The sequence below is a fragment of the Athene cunicularia genome (genome assembly GCF_003259725.1).
Source record: "Athene cunicularia isolate RWA chromosome 7 unlocalized genomic scaffold, athCun1 chr7_part1, whole genome shotgun sequence".
NCBI lineage: Eukaryota > Metazoa > Chordata > Aves > Strigiformes > Strigidae > Athene > Athene cunicularia.
This window is the reverse complement of record NW_020799107.1, coordinates 15730128-15748962: the sequence shown is the minus strand read 5'-3', so window position 1 is coordinate 15748962 and position 18835 is coordinate 15730128. Positions and strand designations below refer to the sequence as shown.

The 18835-nt window shown below is 35.8% G+C and overlaps 2 protein-coding genes across 2 annotated transcripts in view; one reads left to right on the top strand and one right to left on the bottom strand.

Moving 5' to 3' along the window:
• The window catches only part of METTL8 (methyltransferase like 8), a 30768-nt gene extending 30487 nt beyond the window's left edge, over positions 1-281 (bottom strand). Inside the window, 1 exon segment of the mRNA XM_026853047.1 lies at positions 168-281. The gene's annotated coding sequence lies outside the window, so the exon portion shown is untranslated.
• The window catches only part of DCAF17 (DDB1 and CUL4 associated factor 17), an 18444-nt gene extending 229 nt beyond the window's left edge, over positions 1-18215 (top strand). Inside the window, exons 2-15 of the mRNA XM_026852438.1 lie at positions 3-135; positions 1364-1467; positions 2791-2881; positions 3820-3959; positions 4733-4811; positions 4986-5075; positions 7224-7331; positions 7846-7951; positions 11463-11605; positions 12950-13059; positions 13436-13523; positions 15127-15210; positions 16614-16769; positions 17546-18215. Of these exons, the coding sequence (XP_026708239.1) occupies positions 3-135; positions 1364-1467; positions 2791-2881; positions 3820-3959; positions 4733-4811; positions 4986-5075; positions 7224-7331; positions 7846-7951; positions 11463-11605; positions 12950-13059; positions 13436-13523; positions 15127-15210; positions 16614-16769; positions 17546-17734 (1621 nt within the window). The 3' untranslated portion in view covers positions 17735-18215. The remainder of the gene's footprint in view (positions 1-2; positions 136-1363; positions 1468-2790; positions 2882-3819; positions 3960-4732; positions 4812-4985; positions 5076-7223; positions 7332-7845; positions 7952-11462; positions 11606-12949; positions 13060-13435; positions 13524-15126; positions 15211-16613; positions 16770-17545) is intronic.
• The last annotated feature ends 620 nt before the right edge of the window (positions 18216-18835 follow it).

The following is an 18835-nucleotide window of genomic DNA, read 5'->3' as shown; positions in this document are numbered from 1 at the left end:
AGGGCCGCCTCACGGGCGCCCGGGGCTCACAACATCTGCCGCCTCCTCACCCGCAGGGCCCACGGCTTTTATGCCAGAGATGCTGGTGTCGCCCACAGAAAAAACCTGGGACTCCTCAGAAAGATAATATGTCAGGTAATAGCGATGCTTTCCGGCGCTTGCTGTACCCCTGCGTGTACAGGCTTTCAGCCGGGGTGGTCCGAGCGTCAGTCTCCCACCGAGGTGCTTGAGAAAGTCCCTGGTCACGTTGACTAACAAGTTTGGGGAGAAAAAAAGCTGCATTAAATCGTTAGCTTTATTTCATGAGGCTCAGACCTAGAAATGTAAAGGACTGTGCTGGGGAAAAACTGCAGAAGAACGTGTAAAACTAACAGTGTTAGAAATAGACTTTTATGAGATTTTGATATCACTTATTTCTTCCCCTAAGATGGCTTAATATTTAATACTAAATTCATAGTGTTTTAGGAAGCATCAGTGTTAAATTTGAATGGAGTTCTCACAACCAAATAAGATGATCAGCAGAGGTCTTCAGGTAAACATACTGCTAATGTGTCAGTGAAATTTATGTTACAGAAAAAATAAGAATTAAACCACTTGTAGACTAAAGTGAACTTGACTTTTTTATCAAAGTGATTACTGTTCCCATGCAGTAGCTGACAGAAATGCATTGATGGTGAACATATGGAAGAGAATTGGCAATTGTGTTAAATTAAATTTATTGGAAGTTAGCTGAAGTGTCTGCTTGTGAAACTAGACCAATGGGCATGCAAGGTTTATTGAAATAAAAATTAGTATATCTTACTTACACAAATGCTTGTTATTGTTGTTGTTGTAAGACTGGAACCTTTGTTAATAGTATAGAGCTCCTGATGTCTCTAATGCACCCAAGAAACTTTGTGAGCAGTTTATCCCGTTAACATTTCAGGCACTTCTTGCAAATAACTAAACACTTTTTTCAACCTTTTACACAAAACACCACCAGCAGAATGGAATCAGATGTTCAATAAATTCAGTAATCACATACAAAAGAAATGTGCATATTTACACTCGGGAGTTTTGTCCTTGATTTTAAAACTGCCATTAAAGTTTAGTTGCCAGTTCTACTTTTGTTGCAGGCAAGTTAATAACAAGATATTCCTTAGCCATGCAGTCTATAATAGGTAATAAAAAATAATTTAAGTTTGTTTTTAAGAAAGACAAAATTTACCTCAAAAAGGTCTTTGAATTTGGTTTAAAAAAACATGTATTCAACAACAAAGGTTCTATTAAAGTAAGCTATTAAGCTGCAGGAGCCAAATAAAACATTTTCCAAAAGCAAGGTTTGTTACAAAAGCCATCACTGTTGCAACACTGTCTGTTTCAGGAAAGTACTAAATTCAAGAACGTTTGGACAACTCATTCTGCATCTCCTATTGCATACGAAAGAGGAAGAATTTACTTAGACAATTACCAGTGCTGTATTAGCAGGTAATAAATTTACAATTAGAAGTTACCTTGGCTTACAATATCAACACTCTGATTCTGTTTTAAACATGTTGCCCACTTTACTTTCCGAATAGCCCCTGTGAATTGAGTGGAATTATGAACAAAAAATAGCCAGGTGCATAAGTCTTTGTGTCTTAATGTGACACCTACTTTGGTGAAATAGAAGTCAGATCTTACTGGTGCTGTATAACTTCAGCTTTCAGAGCACTTTAACAGGAGTGGAAGATTATCACCATTTTATAATTTTGCTCTAAAATGCTAAATGATCAGTAGTTCTTTGTGGTTTGGTAAACTAGCAGTGTGCTAAAGAATGTGTCGCAAAATAAGCCTGTGTAACAAGCTTGGTACTATGTCTATAAATTCTGTGTTAAAGAAGTTGATTATTGTTCAGGTAAAAGTACAGTGTGTGGAGTACTTTCTGGTTTTTGGTAATGTAATTTGCAGATCAGTTCTCTTATCTGGTACTCTCCTGTTCATGATCAGCTGCAGAGGCACAGTTTGGGAGGCAGCACAGGGCAGAGTAGAGGACGAGGATGGGAAGTCCTGTGTACACCAGTCCTTGGCCTTGCCCATCCTTCTTGTGAGGGAAGTAGCAGGGACTTGGAGAACTGTGTTGCTGAGTAAGCTGTGGTCAGAACAGTTTTGAGACAATGTCATGTGGTACATAAAAGAAATTACTCTGTCGGTGTAAACCACTGAGAGTTAATGAAATTAATCTATCACAGCAGAGATATAAATCTACTTAGCTGGGTTTTATTCCTACACTGTCTGAATGCTTTCCAGTACTGGGTTAACCTGTCTAACATCTTTCAGGTTTATCTTTGTCTCATCCTCTCCCTGAGGGGAAAACTCTGCACAGCTTTTATTGTAGTACTGGGGTTTTTAAAAATACACGTACATGATGCATGTCTTTGTATTATGAAAGGCAACACTGGAAGAGCTTGAGGGGCAGGTTCCAGGATAAACATTAATTTCTGGAATATGCTTTTTTTTAAATGTATATCACTAAAGTAAGAATGTTACATTTGTTTTTAAAAAAATCCAACAAAACAAAACCCAAACCAAAAAACCTCACAACACCAAACCACAAAATATAGAGGTTAGCTTTTAAATATCGTATTATAGTAACTATTGTTTATTAGGCCTTATTTTGTGAGCAATTTCAGGTTACATTTACAAAGTAAAAATGTTTAGATTTCTGACCTGCCTAAAAAGAAGGCAGGGTTTATACAACTGTATGAAATTACTTGTCAATAGAAAGTAGTTTATAAACCAGACTAATGATTCACAATCATTTTCCTCCAGCATTGCACAAGAGCCAAGAATACTTTATCAAAAGCCAAAGTGTTCTAAGTCAGAAAAAATAGAAGATGCTTTATTATTGGAATGCCCACTGGTAAGATTACTTTTTACTAGAGCTTTGTTGTGAAAAAAAAACAATGAATACCTTTCAGTGAAACATATTTAGAACAGGGCTATCTTTCCACACAAACTATTTTCTCAGTGTTTCTATGGAGTTAGGTCACTTAAGGTTTGCAATGTGTGCTTATTTATTTTGACTGAACATTTAGAGGTATACTTTTCTGAATTTCTCAATAGTGCATTCAAATGCTTTTTTGTAAGCTTTCGTGGAAAATTTTTAAAACAGTGCCTTTATGCTTATGCAACTAATTCTTAACAACATAAATTCAGTTTAATTTTTTTCTTTATTTTTTAATGAACAAGAGCAGTAGGTGGGAGTTTTAGTTTTTACCAGATCTTTTGACATACAAAAACCCACATAAACTGAAGATCCATTGAAGCAACTCTGCCCAAAAGCTGTTCTGCCCTTTCTAGCTAATAGATTATATAATTTCCCTCCTTGTTTTCCCTCCTTGTTTTTTTCTCATCCAGTGTCCACAGAGCTCAGGAATATTAGCCCCATCCTTGAGGTGCCTAAAAATAAAGCAGTGTGAATACCATTCTTAAGTAGTTACTGTTCAGTTACTACTGAATATCTTGCTCTGCAATACTTAAAGAAGTCTCCTCAAGTCTGGTATCAATTAGATCGATAAGCAGTTATACTTCATTTTTTCAAGGCAAGGAAGTTTTAAAATGTGTCTTTTCTAGAAAAGGTAACTGCCTTGCAAAAAGCATGACAACAGATTATTTATGTGATAGTCAGATGACTATTTCGCCCAGACATGAGCTTAGAGATCCTGATGTCATGAGCAGGCAGCTTTCCACCTTTAGTTTTTGAGGAATGTGTATTATCTTTTATTTTCTTCTTACTGTGTAGAAATATTATGTATCCTCCTGGTACAAATCTTTTTCTGTTAACCTTTTGTTATGTAGGGGGAAATGCTACCAAGTCCATCAGACTATAAATCTTCCCTGATAGTCTTGACAGTGCAGAACTGGCTTCTACGTCTCTCTGCTGATAGTGGAGAAATATTGGAAAAAATATACCTTGCCGGTGCCTGTTGTAAATTCAGGTATTAAACTTTGACTAGGCTTTATATAATTAACAGTCACTAGTACTATACTGGAGAAAGGGAATGAGATTTGTTTTAGTGCTATCCTATGGCTGATTTCAGGTTTGTTAGTCTAGCACATTATGTGGAGTACTGTTCCTGCATGCTGTTTTCTATAGAATAATTTCAGCAGCTTAAGTATTATGGTCTCAAATTTGGTATCAAGTTCCACAGAAGCCACAAAAACTAGGTTACTGTTGGCTTTTCTCTGACAATTTTACAGCCTTTTATATTGCAATAGCAACATACTGGGAGAGGACCTTTAAGAGGTGTAAAACAAACTTCATAAAAAATAAGAAAAATTCATTTAAAGTTTAAGACATTTTTAACTTGCAAGCATTCTTATCCATGGAGTAGCCATTTTGCTCTTTAAAAGCAGAGCAGTTACTGCTTCTGGTAAACTGCATCTTTTTTTCAGTTCTCAGAAGAAATTATTTCCTGCAAGCTGAAGGGTAAGAAAAGAGTGATTTGTGAAGGGAAGGAGAAAAATTAAGATGGTGAATGTTCATCCTTTCAGAATTTTTCTCACAATTCTGTATTGAAAGAAGCCATTCCTAGTTCCCTGGGCTTCGCATTATTGCAGACAGCAAATATCTTAGGTACCTCTCCTGCATCAGATACTGAACAGTTTGCCTGGACACAGGGATCTGCCTAGTTATCGGAGATTGTACTTTATGTGGAATAATGTTTTTATTATTAAATGTATTCATATAGGCCTTTCTTGTCAAAAATAGGTATCTGAGCTGGGATACTCCTCAGGAGATAATGGTTGTAAAGTCAGCTCAGAATAAGCTCCCTGCAGCAGCACGGCAGGTAAGTTTGTTAAAAAATACGTCATTCTTAAATTTTTACAAAATTGATCCAAAAAATTTTACAATGACAGGGATGGAGACGTTATGCTTTATTATGGTAGAAGATGAAGGTGTCCTACTGTTAATAAATGCCTCAAGTATGATAACTATATTCAGTATTGTTGTTCTTTCCCAGGCAGGTATACAACAGTCTGTGTTGTTCTATCTTGCGGTATTCCAAGTTTTGCCTCTTTCATTCATTGGAATGCTAGAAATAAACAAAAAGGTAAGTTGATTCGTCTATTAATAGTGATCTGTACTGTAGTTATATGAGAAGAACAGTTTAGGCAATTGTCCCAGAATTTCAGAAGTCATACTTACAGCTTGTAAAACTATAGTGCCCTGAAACATTAATTGGCAGTAATATTCTTCTTGTGTCTGATAGGGGCGTTGTGGAGAAGATTCTTAATCCGAATGAGCAGAAGAGAAAATAACAAATGCATTCTGCTATTGGGTTACTCTTTGACATGTAGAAGGACTTTAGCCTTTATTTACAGCAATTATAAGAATTAGAGAATCCTAAATTGTTTGTAGATTTCTTTTCACCTCTTTAAAGAAAGATAGATGTGCCTCTGAACAACTCCTAGTAATAGTCTATGAATTGTATATGCAGTTGCAAATGTTTCAAACTCGTATTACCATTGAAACTGAATGGCAGAAATGTAAATGTATGTCTTGCCTTATCAGTCAAGAGCAAACAACCTTTCTGAGGTCCATTTGTGACCTGTAAGTAAGAGTATATATATTAGGAAACCTCAAGCCAGATGGCAAGTTTTACTCTTCTGGTGAAAAAACATGTCTATTTTAAGTCAAGAGAGCTCTTAGTACAACTTATAAATGGAACAGTACAAACACGCAAACTCTGTCTTCAAAGCTGTGTGAGCTACAGTCTCATTTCGGGTCCAGAGCTATTAGTGGGTTTTAGCTGGTGCTGTGTTGGGTTGAGGCTGTAATTGAGATTGGGCTGGCAAGTGAAGGAGTGGGGTTGAACAGTTTTCGTTTGGGCCCATGAAAGTTTAGAGGCGCTGTGTATTGTTCTGTTCAAAAATAGTATTTAGGACTGGAAAAAACATTACTGATATCAAAGGTTAGGAATCTGGCTAGGAATGGCATGGAGGATTCATCACAGTAATAGTATGCAAAACTTCTAAAAGAGTGCTTCTTCAGTTGAGCCTGAACTGAGTACTCATCAGAGTAATCGTTACAGCTAGGAATAACATCAGGACAGAATTTGGGATTTGAGAATACACCTGGCAGAGGAAGCAACCAGTGAATGCAATGCCAAACCTGATGCAGATCAGTGGAATATAATTATTAGAGTTAGGATTAGGGTTACTGTTCAAGACTGCAGAATGCGCCTAATGCATTTTTTTGAGATGGTACACCACAAAAAGTTCGGACTAGCTAAGGTCTGAAGGATAGAAAGGAATGTTTAGGGTTGGAAAATTAGAGTTTGTGGCTGCAAGACACTGGGACCTAAACTAACAAATTTATTGAGAAAGAGCCATAAGACTAAATAAAAGGCAGGGTCTCAGGAGTGAATGTGTCTTTCAGGATCAAACTGATCACAAGATCATTGATAATGTTAAGATTTAGGAGTACTACAGCTTTGGGGTTTGGTTTTGGGGTTTTTTTTTAATTGTTTTTAAGACCATTTTAACCCTGTTTTAATTGCCTTTAAATATAGTGATTCAAATTAAAGAAATGAAAACTACATTTCCAAGCATTTTTATTAAAAAAAATACAAACAACGCACTGTTATTTGTTAAATATTAAAAATTAGTTTGCTGGGGTTTTCTCAGTGGACGTGTTAAGCAGTGGCACAAATGAATACTACATAATTATTAAAAGAGGTAAGTCAGCTTCTGTGTCTAATTTGGATTCAGAGAGGATCCTGTACTCTGTGACAGCTGGATAATGTAGTTTTAGTACAGCTGTACACAGTCATAGAGCCATGATTAGACTAGTATTTTATCCTGGTGATGAAAGAACAGAAGATCTGAAATCAGTACTTTTAGATTGAGTTGTTAGCTGTGCTAACATTCCTGTGGGATGTTGGGTAATATAATCTATTCATGTATGATAATAACTGGGTAACATGATATGCAGATATACTGAGAATTGATTAGAGAATTAATCTGCTTGCAGAATATGACTAATCTCAGGTGTTACTGCAGTGCAAAGTATTAAAGAAACTCAGCAGAACAGATGAGTTACAGAAAACAGCATGAACTTTAGTTCACACTCATCACAGAGTTTGGTCAGAATAAAAAATTAAAGCAATTGCAAAATTAAGGACATAATGTCAGTATTTTGTATTGTCTCTCAGTTATTTCTTCCCTAATAGAATATTTTTCTCTTCCTTTTTTCCCAGATATTTGGTAATAGTGTGACAGATGTTGCTGTTTCTAATGGAATCCTGATTATAATGCATAGCATGGGTCTGGTCAGGCTCTATAACTTCCAGGCCATCTTGGAACAGGTAAAGAAATACGAAATTTTTCACACAGTCCATGCTATTTTGGGGTAACAAATCATAAATATTAATGTAAGGCCACATAGGCACATGGGGAATGTGTCAAAGGATAGAGTTCTTGCCTAAATCTATTTGCAGTTGGAAGTGGAAAATTTCTACCTGCACCAGTTACAGGTGGCAAAATGTATGAGATACAGGGTCAGACAGGCACTTCAGCGCATAGAGAGGGGAGCTATGTAGATGACAGACCAGGGTGTGCTCTTCTTTACACACCTAGTCTGTAGTTATAGGTGATTGTTAAGGCTAGAAACTGATGGGCATGAAAGATTGTTTGATCTGAAACAGAATTTTAGTGGGACTTTTGAGTTTATATTCTTCCAATCAAAAATCAAACATTAATTCAAAAAATGGCTTCAAGCAGTATCTGACAAGATAAATAAATGCAGTAGTAACAGAGCAGTAAAATAAAACAGCAAGTAAATGTGCATCAATGAAGCTAAATTGTTCTGTGTTATTTTAGTTCATGGAACAGCCATTTGATTTGGGACATGAATTCAACTGGAATGGTCAAGTAGGAGTTGTAGGAAAGTATCCATTTGGTCTTCCATATAACATTAAAATAACAGGTATTTATTATCTTTCTTATCTTGGCTGGTAGCTTTTGTGGGTTAATTATGATTTATTTCACACCAAGAAAAAAAAATTAAAATCAATGTACTCGTATTGTGATGTAGCTATATCTCAGGGTTTACATTATAGTGAAAATGTGCCTTGCTTTACTTCTAAGTACTTAAATTAATTACACAGAACTTACCTAGAAAACTAGTACAGCAACTAAGCTATTTGAAAAACTTCATAAGCAATGCATGAAGTGGAAACCCCTTCCTTATTTCTGAGACACAGCTGCTCTTGGGAAAGAGGAAAGGCTAAGACAGCTGTTAGTAGACACCCAGAAACAGTATATGGTATGTAAGCAAAAGATCTGAGAACATTTAATCTAACTTGCATAGGGAATTCAAGGAGACCAAACACAATTTGCCTGAGCCGCATTTTGATAATTCTAAGTTGTCAGAAATGTGACAGTTTCATTAAAATTAATTCCTGATGAGAGAACAAATTATCTATTAAAAACAATTCCTATGCCTCCAATCATTAATTTATGAATGTTGTGCTTTATGTAATGACTTCAATTTCTCTGAAACCAAACAATCATTCCTGTTGGTGCATTTGAGATTAGAATTTGGTGCTAAGAACCAAAATGAATGACCAAAGCCTGAGACTTTTTTTGAAACTTTTTTTTACTTTAAAAATACATTCTCAAAAGTTCACCCATTAAAAAAAAAAAAAAAAAAAGTAGATTTCACCTATATCAAGTAATGCATGTCTTTATTTCTTTAATGTTGAATGTTTCAGTATTAAATGGTTTTTATAGGTGACTGTCCACATAAAAAGTGCTTTTGATCTTTATGTTCACAGTGTCAGATAATAACAGGCAAAGCAAACCAGATTTACCTAAACCTGAGGAAATAAACAAAGATCAAATACAGACATACATAGTGAAGTTATAATGCAGTGTTTTATCAAAACAAAGTGATAGGCTGCTATAATTGACGTCTCGGATTCTGCAAAGGAAAGTTTCTCCTCATTTTCCTCTTAGTCTCAGTCTGCAAAACCACAATTTAATGTTAGGGGCCCTGTGGAAAACATGCTGTGAGAGCTCTAGTAGGAACCCTATACTGGATTTGTTCTCATGTCTTAGATCATTGTACCTTTTAGTTTTGAGATTTAAAACTAGTGTATTGGAGAAAACATTTCTGATCTTGAATCATATTCAAGAATTTGTGGTTAGGATGTTTTGAACTCGTGACAGACATTTGCCATGGCTGCTCTTTGCAGATAGTTGCATTCCTGTGGTTTTTGAGCTGTTTGCTTTTAAGAATGAGATGGCCAACTAACTGTTCAGTGTAATGTGTTTCAGTGACTAAGATTTTAACAGTTTCAGAGTTTAGCTGTATTTACTATAATTTAACTATGTGTAATTTTCCTGCTTGTTTAGTCCTAGCCTCCCTACAGAAATTGCCTAAAGGGATGGCAATTATTAGGGTGCTGTTTTTATGGTGTGTTGGGTACCCGAGAGGAAGAGTATAGAGATCAAAACTTACAGGCTACCATGTACTCCCACGTCATTTACAGCTATTGACTAGTAAGGAATTTGATTTTGGTCACAGTGGAAGGAATGGAAAGGTGTCTATAAATTTTCATTATGTCACTTTCTGAAAGGTCTGGAACTTAAAACTGTAGTTTTATTTATTATTAGAGGATACAGTAATTTCATGAAAAAACAGAAAGGAAGATCATTTGCTGAGTTTGGGATTTTTTTACATTTAGAACAAATACTTGTTACTGCTGCCAGGAACAACTATGACTTTATGCTTAGATGAGGCTGGAGAGTTTTAAGTGAACAAAGAAGCTCAACTGGAGATTGAAAGCTGGCACTGCTAGGGAAAGGACTTCCAGACAATGAGAACAGGAGGTGTTGAGCCACAAGAGCAAGTGACACATAGCAGGAAAGAGGCAGCAAAGTCACGCTATCACAGTGGTTTAGGTGGATATGATCTTGTGAATCTGTGCCAAATTAACATAAAAAGAAAGGTATATTTTATCAGCAGTCTGTACTACTTAGGATTGCTATATTATTGAAACACATTTAAAACTACCATTTAGTCCATCTACCAAAATTTTTGAGGGGCCTTGCTATGTATGCTTTATTTAAAAAGTCAGTAGGGTAAAATCTTAAATTTTCTTGACTCATTTTTAATTTTCTGACAGATTTTGATATCAGTAGGTCCTCTGCTTATGCCTCCATCTTCAATATTCTATACATTTACAGCAGATGCCTCAGTTTTTATAACCTATGCTCTGTTACATCTTGCACAGAATCTCCCATTTCCTCCTCTGTGTTGGTCCAGAAGACAACTAGAAGACAGCCACTTTCCAGCTTAGGAAAGACTTCATTTCCATGGGCAGTGAACTAATTCATGTTTCCAACATGAAAGAGGGATAAAAGAGAGAAGCAGCATGTAAACATAATTTCTTATGTCATGTGGCATCTTAGCACCATTGGCTAGGATCTGGATAATTATCTAGACTAAGCAGGACAAAATCAATTCAAAATTGGATGAGACCTTTGGGACACAGAAGTCTAGATAAGAACCTTGTTCTCACAGTAATTCAGCCTGCGTTTTTATATTCTGTCTGCTTAAATGCCCCTTGTAATTGCAGATTTTCTCCACATTTTGTCAAAAATTTTTTCCAGCACTCCTCTGTACTGTTAGAAAGAGCTGATCTTCAGTCTAAAGTTGATTCAGCTATAGCAGCTGTAGAAATTGCTTTTATTTAGCTAGTTGGTAGAAGTTGTAAAGCTCCATGCAGTCCATTATGTTCAAAGATGCTGCTTCTCATTTAGTACACAGACTTGTAAAAATGGCATATTACATCTGTATAATTTATCCCAGCTGAACTGAAGGAAAGACTAGATACCTTTTGCCATAAATTACAACAATTCCTAGACTTCAACTGATTTTTATGAACTCAGCTACAGATTGCATTCACTGCAGCCCACGCTATTTTGTTGTATTATGCGAAAGGGAGAAGGAATATTCAGATTTGGGTATCTTTCTTCATTTTATTTTGTTATTTGAGATTGCTGCTGTTAGCCTGTTTGCAGCTATTGATCACTATTTTTCTCAAGAGAATAATGACCCTTTTGATACACTCTTCTATTTGTTCACATGTACATCTCTCTTATTCAGATGAGCTGGATTAATTTTAATTGTTTGCTATGTCTTTGCTTATCCAGTTCATTTGGAATGAAGTAAGTTAAGTCAAAGTTATCAGAAGAGTTAATTCAACAAGAGGATCTGAGAAGGCAGTAACCTTCCACAGGGAATTGCATATGTGTGCCTGGATGTTAGGTGAGGTATCATAGATGGTGCTAGAAAAAAGATCACAGCCAGTGTATTTCCACCAGTCTTCAAAAGTTCTGAAGAATTAATAGCTTTATTGGAATTTTGTAAGGATCAGTGAATTTATGATTGTTCTGCTACTAATGGTGTTAACATTACTGAATATTTGCAGATACCCCACCTTTGTTATTTGAAGCATCTTCTCTGGAGAATGCATTTCAAATTGGAGGTTACCCTTGGCATTATATCATCACACCTAACAAGAAAAAACACAAAGGAGTCTTCCATATTTGTTCTCTGAAAGACCATGCTTTGGTAATACATTCAGATAGCAGCTTCTCTGATATGAATGTGTATCTTGTTTGTTTTCATCTCTTCTTCTGAGTAGTGCTTGAGGTAACAGTACCATTGTTTCTAGTGTGGTCCTCTCACAGGGATCACTCCACAGTGTTATATCTGCAATCTAGTGGAGTCACGTGTAACATGTTTTCTTCTGAATTAGTACTGCTTCTGATACTTTCTTCATTCCAATATGATCATAGCACTGTCAGTGCTACATAGCACTGTATTCTCAGCTTAAAAATTAAGGCTCAAACAGAATCTCATTACCTGATCCCTTGCATGGTAACATCTTAATGCACTTCTGACTAGTCAGCCTATCAAACAGCATGACTGAAGAAATATTTTAAGTTTTAACTAATTGTGGAATAAGTTTCTTTAATGCTTGTAGTTTATTCCTGATTTGTATCTTCCTCTCTCCTTAGAAAGATTTTATTAATCAGTTTAATCCAGCATTCCTAATTGGTTTTGTTTATGTACTATTCAGTGTACATTCTTTTGCATGAGCTCTCCATCTCAGCTTTTATTTTGCATCTGGCCTTGACCTGATGATACTTGTGTAATACAGGCAGCTTCTAGGCCTGTTAGTTCAGGGTTCTTCACTAAAAAACTTCTCATCTGTAAGTGTTATTTCTTTTACTAGCCTGATCAAATCAATGATCCCCCTCCTATCTCTTATTTTCAAACCAGATCTTTCACAACCATAGTTGAAGATCAGTTTTGATTAAAAGGGAATTGTGCAGTCCTTTCTCACCTAGTTTTTTCTAGGTGTGTTCATATGTTTAAAAATTTGAGTGATCAGGGTCAGCTAAATTTAACAACAAAATGACAGTGCCAAATATCCCAAGATTTTGACCAGTTTGCAGCTGAAATTGCAAGCTGTCCCAGACTTACACACTCTGCAAATATTTGCACAAAAGAGGCTGAGCCTAAGATTTGACACTCAAGTCAAAGTTTGTGCTAATGCTTTTCATGTGTATTGACATATATCTCATATCTCTTTGACACTCAAATTGCTGAAATTGTTGAAGTGTTTGCAGAGTGTTAGCTAAACCTTAATTTTGCTTAGTTTCAGGAGAAGTAGCTCCATGTATAGCTACTAGTATATATGTATAGTACAAGGTCATTGCTTATTGCATATTTTAAAAGTTGAAACTGTTATTATTACTATTGTTTCACTGCTATGCTTTCTGGTCATGATTATGAGCAATATTTAAATACCTTCGGGGGTATGCGGAGAGTAGGTCAGTATTTCCTCTTTAATTAGATATGTGAGATTTTCAAAATACTAATATTCTAAGCTTTTCCTTCCTCCTGCAGGCAAAAAATGGCATACAGGATATGAAATGCTGTTCACTGGAACCTGATTGGATATATTTCCATCCAGACATGTCAGGTAGAATAATCCACGTGGGACCAAATTTGATAAAGTATGAGCCTTTTTTTCCTCAAATCTTATTTTTGTTAGAGGAAAAGTTGCATAGCTGTGTAAATAGTTTGACAATTTGCGGGCCAAAATAGTCATCAAGCCCTAGAAACTGTCAGAATCAGAACTTCTGGTAGAAACATCTGCACATTTCTACATGATGAATGTGGGTACCAGCAGGCAAAACTAGATTTTGGTATGAAAAATGTTTAAGGACCACTGTGCTAAAATTTCACTGATAAATATAAATAACAACAATAATTTGTTTCAGATATTGCTGACGTTTTAATATACTTGATTTTTTAAAACTCTAAATATAAAAGTATCGTAATAGATGGATTAGAATGCATGACTTATTTTGAAATTTGTTTCTTTTGTAGAGTCTTGAAGCTTAAGGAAGTTAAAAATAATGCAGATCAAGTGGAGATTGCAGAAGATTTTACGATTGTGGCCAACAGAGAAAACTGTGTGAGCTTAGTGTCCGAGATCACAATGTATCATTTTGAACAATACACGGGGCATTTGTGTACATGAATAATCACTGTGGTTTATGGGCTTAATTCAAAGTTTATTGAAAGGCATTCTGTGTTTTCACTGGACTTTAAGTTGTATGAAAAAGATTTTGAAATCAGTAGCACTTTCAGGATAGCTTTCTAAAACCTTCAGTCTTTTCTTTAGTTTTCAGCATTCTTTATGATGTGCAGTATAACCATGTATCACTGATATAAAACATACTTACAAGATGGTGACAGATTTTCTTCAAAAGAAGGTGCCACCAAGTGATAATTGTATGCATTTCTGGTGCTCAGGTAAGTTGTCCATACAAATGCTAGAAGTGTTTCAAGTCTCTTGTAACTTAGGGGTAAGTCTTCATAAGACAACAAATATAATACATTGCTTCCAAAAGGCTGTTTGTTTTCCTGGCCATGCACACCTGTCACTTGCTTGTGACAGGTTTAACATTCATCTAACACCTGGTGAACCAAGTCAGTGCACTAAATAATAAAACAATCACCTAGCAGAAAAGGTGAGTACTTTTCTGCTTGCTTGGTGAGCTGAACTGGAACAGAACAGAACTGAATTGTCAGTGGGTCAGAAGAGTGCAGAAGGTAGAACCAAGTGGTGAGGGAATGATCTGAACCTCCTGGTAGAAATTAGCTGTTAAATCACCTCAGCTGTTTCATGAAATCTTTAGTGATAGAAAATCAGAAAGACAATCTAAATTTCAAAAAGGTCAAAGAGCACACTTGTGAAGACAATTTTTTGGCAGTGCCTGCAACTCCATTTTGCTTCAGCATGCAAAGTTATGTCTTACATAAAAGCAAATTTTTATAGTTTATGAGTATTGTAAAGTCCCTGGAAATCAGTGATAGTAATTTTAAAGCTTTTGCAGAAGAAAAATTTGTGTATTAAAAGTCTACACTAACTCAGGAATAAAGCTTCCATTGAATTCAGAAAGGATAAGTTTTGTCATCTAATGACTTGCCATACTTCTTTTTTTTTTTTTTTTTGTAGAATTTGTTTAGATAACTTATGTTGCAATAAGAGAAAGAAATCAGAGTTCTAATCCTGTCTGTGCTGTGCCTTTTCATTTTGACTTTCATTAAGACACTGATACCCCAGTTTTGAATGTTTCTGGTGTTAATGATGCCCAGTGGAAGCAGCTGTGGTGGTTTAAGATGCTACTTTCCCCTCTTCTGGAAGTAAGAGTTTAAGAAACAAATTGGTGGTGACTGAGCTGTCTTAATTCTCATTCCAGCACCTTGGCTTCAGTCACTTCTGTTCTAAAAATTATGGTAGCTGAGAACCTTTGCCATCTCTACAGGACTGAGAACCTCTGAATATGAGCAAACATCAGTAATATCTCAACTAAAGCTACCAAGTTCATAAGCCCTCATACAGAAGAGATAGCAGTACTAGGGCCATGCATAGCTAATGAGTAAAAACAAGATCCAAGGGATTAAAACAAGGTCAGAAAGCAAAATACACGAAATAGATAAATGGTCAAGTAGATAGAAAGAAACTAAAATACTCTTGAAGTCTACAGCCACTTTTTTCTTTCTCTACAAAGGTGAACAACACTGTTACTGTAACAGCTTCTGGTCGAGTGGTAAAAACACGTTTTAACTTGCTGGATGATGACCCAGAACAAGAGGTAACTGATGGAGTTGAGTAGGAGCAGTTTGTAAATTATTTAAGATATTTAGCTAGCCAGAAGTCATTCTTGTTTCAGGTGTGGTGGCTATAACCATTAGCTGTGTTAATCTTTGAGTTCTTTATTCTTCTGTGGCTGTCTTTATCTTCTTAATTACGTCATTTCCCCCTTCTGTCTGTTGTCTTCTCTCCATGGTGTGCTTTGGATATCTTTCTTTTAAGAACTGATCTTAATACCCCATGATACTGTCATAACTCCATGCAACTTCAGTGGCACAGAAATGAAATGTCAGTGTGATAAACCATTGCTCTTCAAACATCTCCTTTAAACATTTCTTATAAAGCATTTTATGAACTGAAACATTTTTTTATTCACTGCTTTATGTTCCTCTAGTCTTTGATATAGTACCTCTAAACTATATTTTTCTCTCCCAGTTACTTTGATTATATTGCAGGATAAGGTGTTTAATATTTTTCATTTAAGTAACTACTTGAGAGTAGAAACACCACGTGCCTTGGTGTTGAGTCTTCAAGAGGTTGTGAAGAATTTTTTAGCTGTCTATTTAGAGCTGTAGCTGTAATTGACATAAGCACGACAGTTAAAATTCAGCAGTTTCTGGCAGTCATTTCTATTCTTTTTTTCTGAGGAAATGGATTTTACTCTGGAAAAATATAGGACAGTATAATATAACCCTTAAGGTCTGCAGTTCATTTCTATCCACTTTTTAAAAAAAAAAAAAAAAAAAAAAAAAAAAATCTCCCACTGTTACACTTTATTTGTAATTCCAGTAGATACTTTTCCATTATGGAAGAGAAAGATGGTTTGAATTTAGAGAGTATGTTACCAGGTTCATGACAGTGAGAGAGAGGGGCAATTAAGGCAGCTCACAGTCTTCACCTTTTGGTCTCAGTTTTTTGCTGTCACATACTCTGTGGAGTGTGAGAGAGCTCTGAACAGAACATACAGGTATTCATGTGAATAGAATTATCCTAATATACCCCTCCTCTCAAAACCAGTAATGGTTTTGACACTATCTCTAAAATGTCTGCTTCAAGAGGGGGCATGAAGTTTAAATATGTTTCTTTTGCCACTTTCAAAGTACTTTTTTGTATTTCCTGTATGATAGATATAAAATACATCTACTTGAACATTAGGGTTGTTCAGAACATCACTTCCTCTCTCCTGTCTTCAGGAATTTTGCTAAAATACATTGGACAGCTTGTGTTGGGAAAGATGCCTGTTGGCTGACAGGTTGGCAAAGTTTTCTTTATCAGACCAAAAGACTTAAGAACTAGAATTTTTCCAATTCCGCTTTCACCTGAAAGAAAGAGAGCTGTGCAATTTAGGCAGAGGAGAATGTGAATTTATTTGATGTATAAACTTGAGGTTTTGTTTTTCCTAAGACATTCAAAATTGTGGACTATGAAGATGAACTGGATTTGTTATCCACTGTGGCAGTTACTCAAATAGGGGCTGATGGAAAAGCGCACCTTGATTTTCATTGTAATGAACATGGGATTCTACTTAAGAGCATTCCATTACTGGAGTCCTGGGATGTGGTGAGGAGAATTCCTGTCTTTTTTATGCTAAATCTTCCCCAGAGCCATTTACCTACCATTTTTTGTTCACATTTGAAGCAGATATATAAATAGTGTTGCCAAGTGCTGTGGATGAGACTTGTACAAAATAATAATCGTAACTCAAAAATTTTAAGTATTCCATCAGACAGTAATTCATCTATCTGAAAATCTCCATGATTGAAATTAAGATTATTTTGTTGTTGTCTGATTTGTTTGGGGTTTTTTGTTTGAGGGAGTGGTTGTCCTTAGGTATTTCTGTAGTATTTGTCAACTTCAATGCTCACCTTCTGGCTAGTTATATCAGCTTAACTTTGCAACTTGTAAATAGTCTCACTAGCTTAACTTGAACTACTCATGCACAGAATTAAGCATGGACCTCATTGTGTGTATATTTGGAGAGGTGGAATGGGCTGTTTATACAGTCCCAAGTTTAGGTGGACATCCAGCTTAGATGGTGTGAAATATTCAGCACTTTTGGCACCTCTTATATCATTGACTGCATAGGATCTTAAATCAGATGCTCTGAATTGCACTTAGATTCCTAAAATAGGCATGTGGGAAACCTCTCAGAGTATTAAAATTCTGTCCTTTATCTGCAAGAGCAGTCTGTGTGTATCCACATAAAATTCCTGTCTGATCATGGAGGTCACCCCGTTAAATATTTTTTTGTTCCCCAAGGAAAATGGTTATAGATATTAGCAAGTTGTGGAAACAGAAACTGTAATCAGTTTGTTTGGGTTTTTTTCTCATTTCAGACTTACAGTCATGAAGTTTACTTTGACAAAGACCTTGTATTACATATAGAACAGAAGCCTAACAGGAGGTTCAGTTGTTATGTTTACCAAATGGTCTGTGATACTGCAAAAGATGATGAATGTTCAAGCCATGAAAAGACAGAAAGAGTGTTTTGTAAGAAAGGAGGGAGAATTTTTGAATATATTTAAGCCATAAACAACAACTACAGAGACTCAACTGGATATTATTTAAGGATTTCATACATAAAAATTGGTCAACTGCTGTTTTTCAGGTAGGATTTAATCTTAACATTTTGTACTACATATACTACATGGGGTTTTGTTTCTTTTTCCTCTGTAACATTGCACATTTGTCTGTACTCCATAATGGCTTCTTATGTATTCACCAGTTCACCATTAATGCTAGATGCAGCATTTATTGCCTCCCTTCAGCAATTGGATTGAAATACTGGACATCACAGAGAAAGACACGGACTTACTGATCATCTACCATCTGCTGCAATCTGTGTTACGCAGTTTTACCTGTGCAACTTCAATACAGACTGTTAATTAAAGTATGTAAAACTGTATAGGATAAATTTTATAAGTAGTATGAAAATGGCAGACTTACCATTAAACCACTTAGACAAAATCCTTCTGTTGGATTTGTGTGAGAAATAAAATCACTGGGCTTTTCTGGTTGTGTTTGTTTTGGTTGAAAGAGAAATATTACTAAATTATATATTTCTAGAGACTTTAAAAATATATTTTTATATATATATATATAACTAAGCCCTTCTCTGATTTTCCCAGTGTCAAGGGTGAGGAGTTGTTCAGTCTGATCCAAAGCTACCAGCTGCTCAGCCTGATCCCTGTGTGCAGCCTGTCTGATGCATGGGAGTTCCATATGGTATATTCAGATTCTGCAGAATGCAAGCTTTCATTTTCAATTAAAAGCACAACAACAAAACACAGTAGACTTCATTCTGATAAAGAGTGTTTCCCCATGCAAGCCAAAGCTGAGCTCAGGAGAGTAGCTCTTTGAGAGATGACCAACACCTAATTTCTCACTACCACCACCATTATGGTGAGTGTGGTAACTCTAAACCCAGATATTTATTTTCACCACAAGCTTTACTAAGGAGATGTGGATCATTCTAACTGATGCAACAATGAAGAGCTCTAGAAGAATTATAAAAATTATCTACTGTGAGTTTTCATTTAAAGTGTAATGCATAAGAAAAAGTGAAATACAATTGTGGAAAGAAAAAACCAACACAAAAAGAAGGTCTAAGAAGATTATGGGCTTCA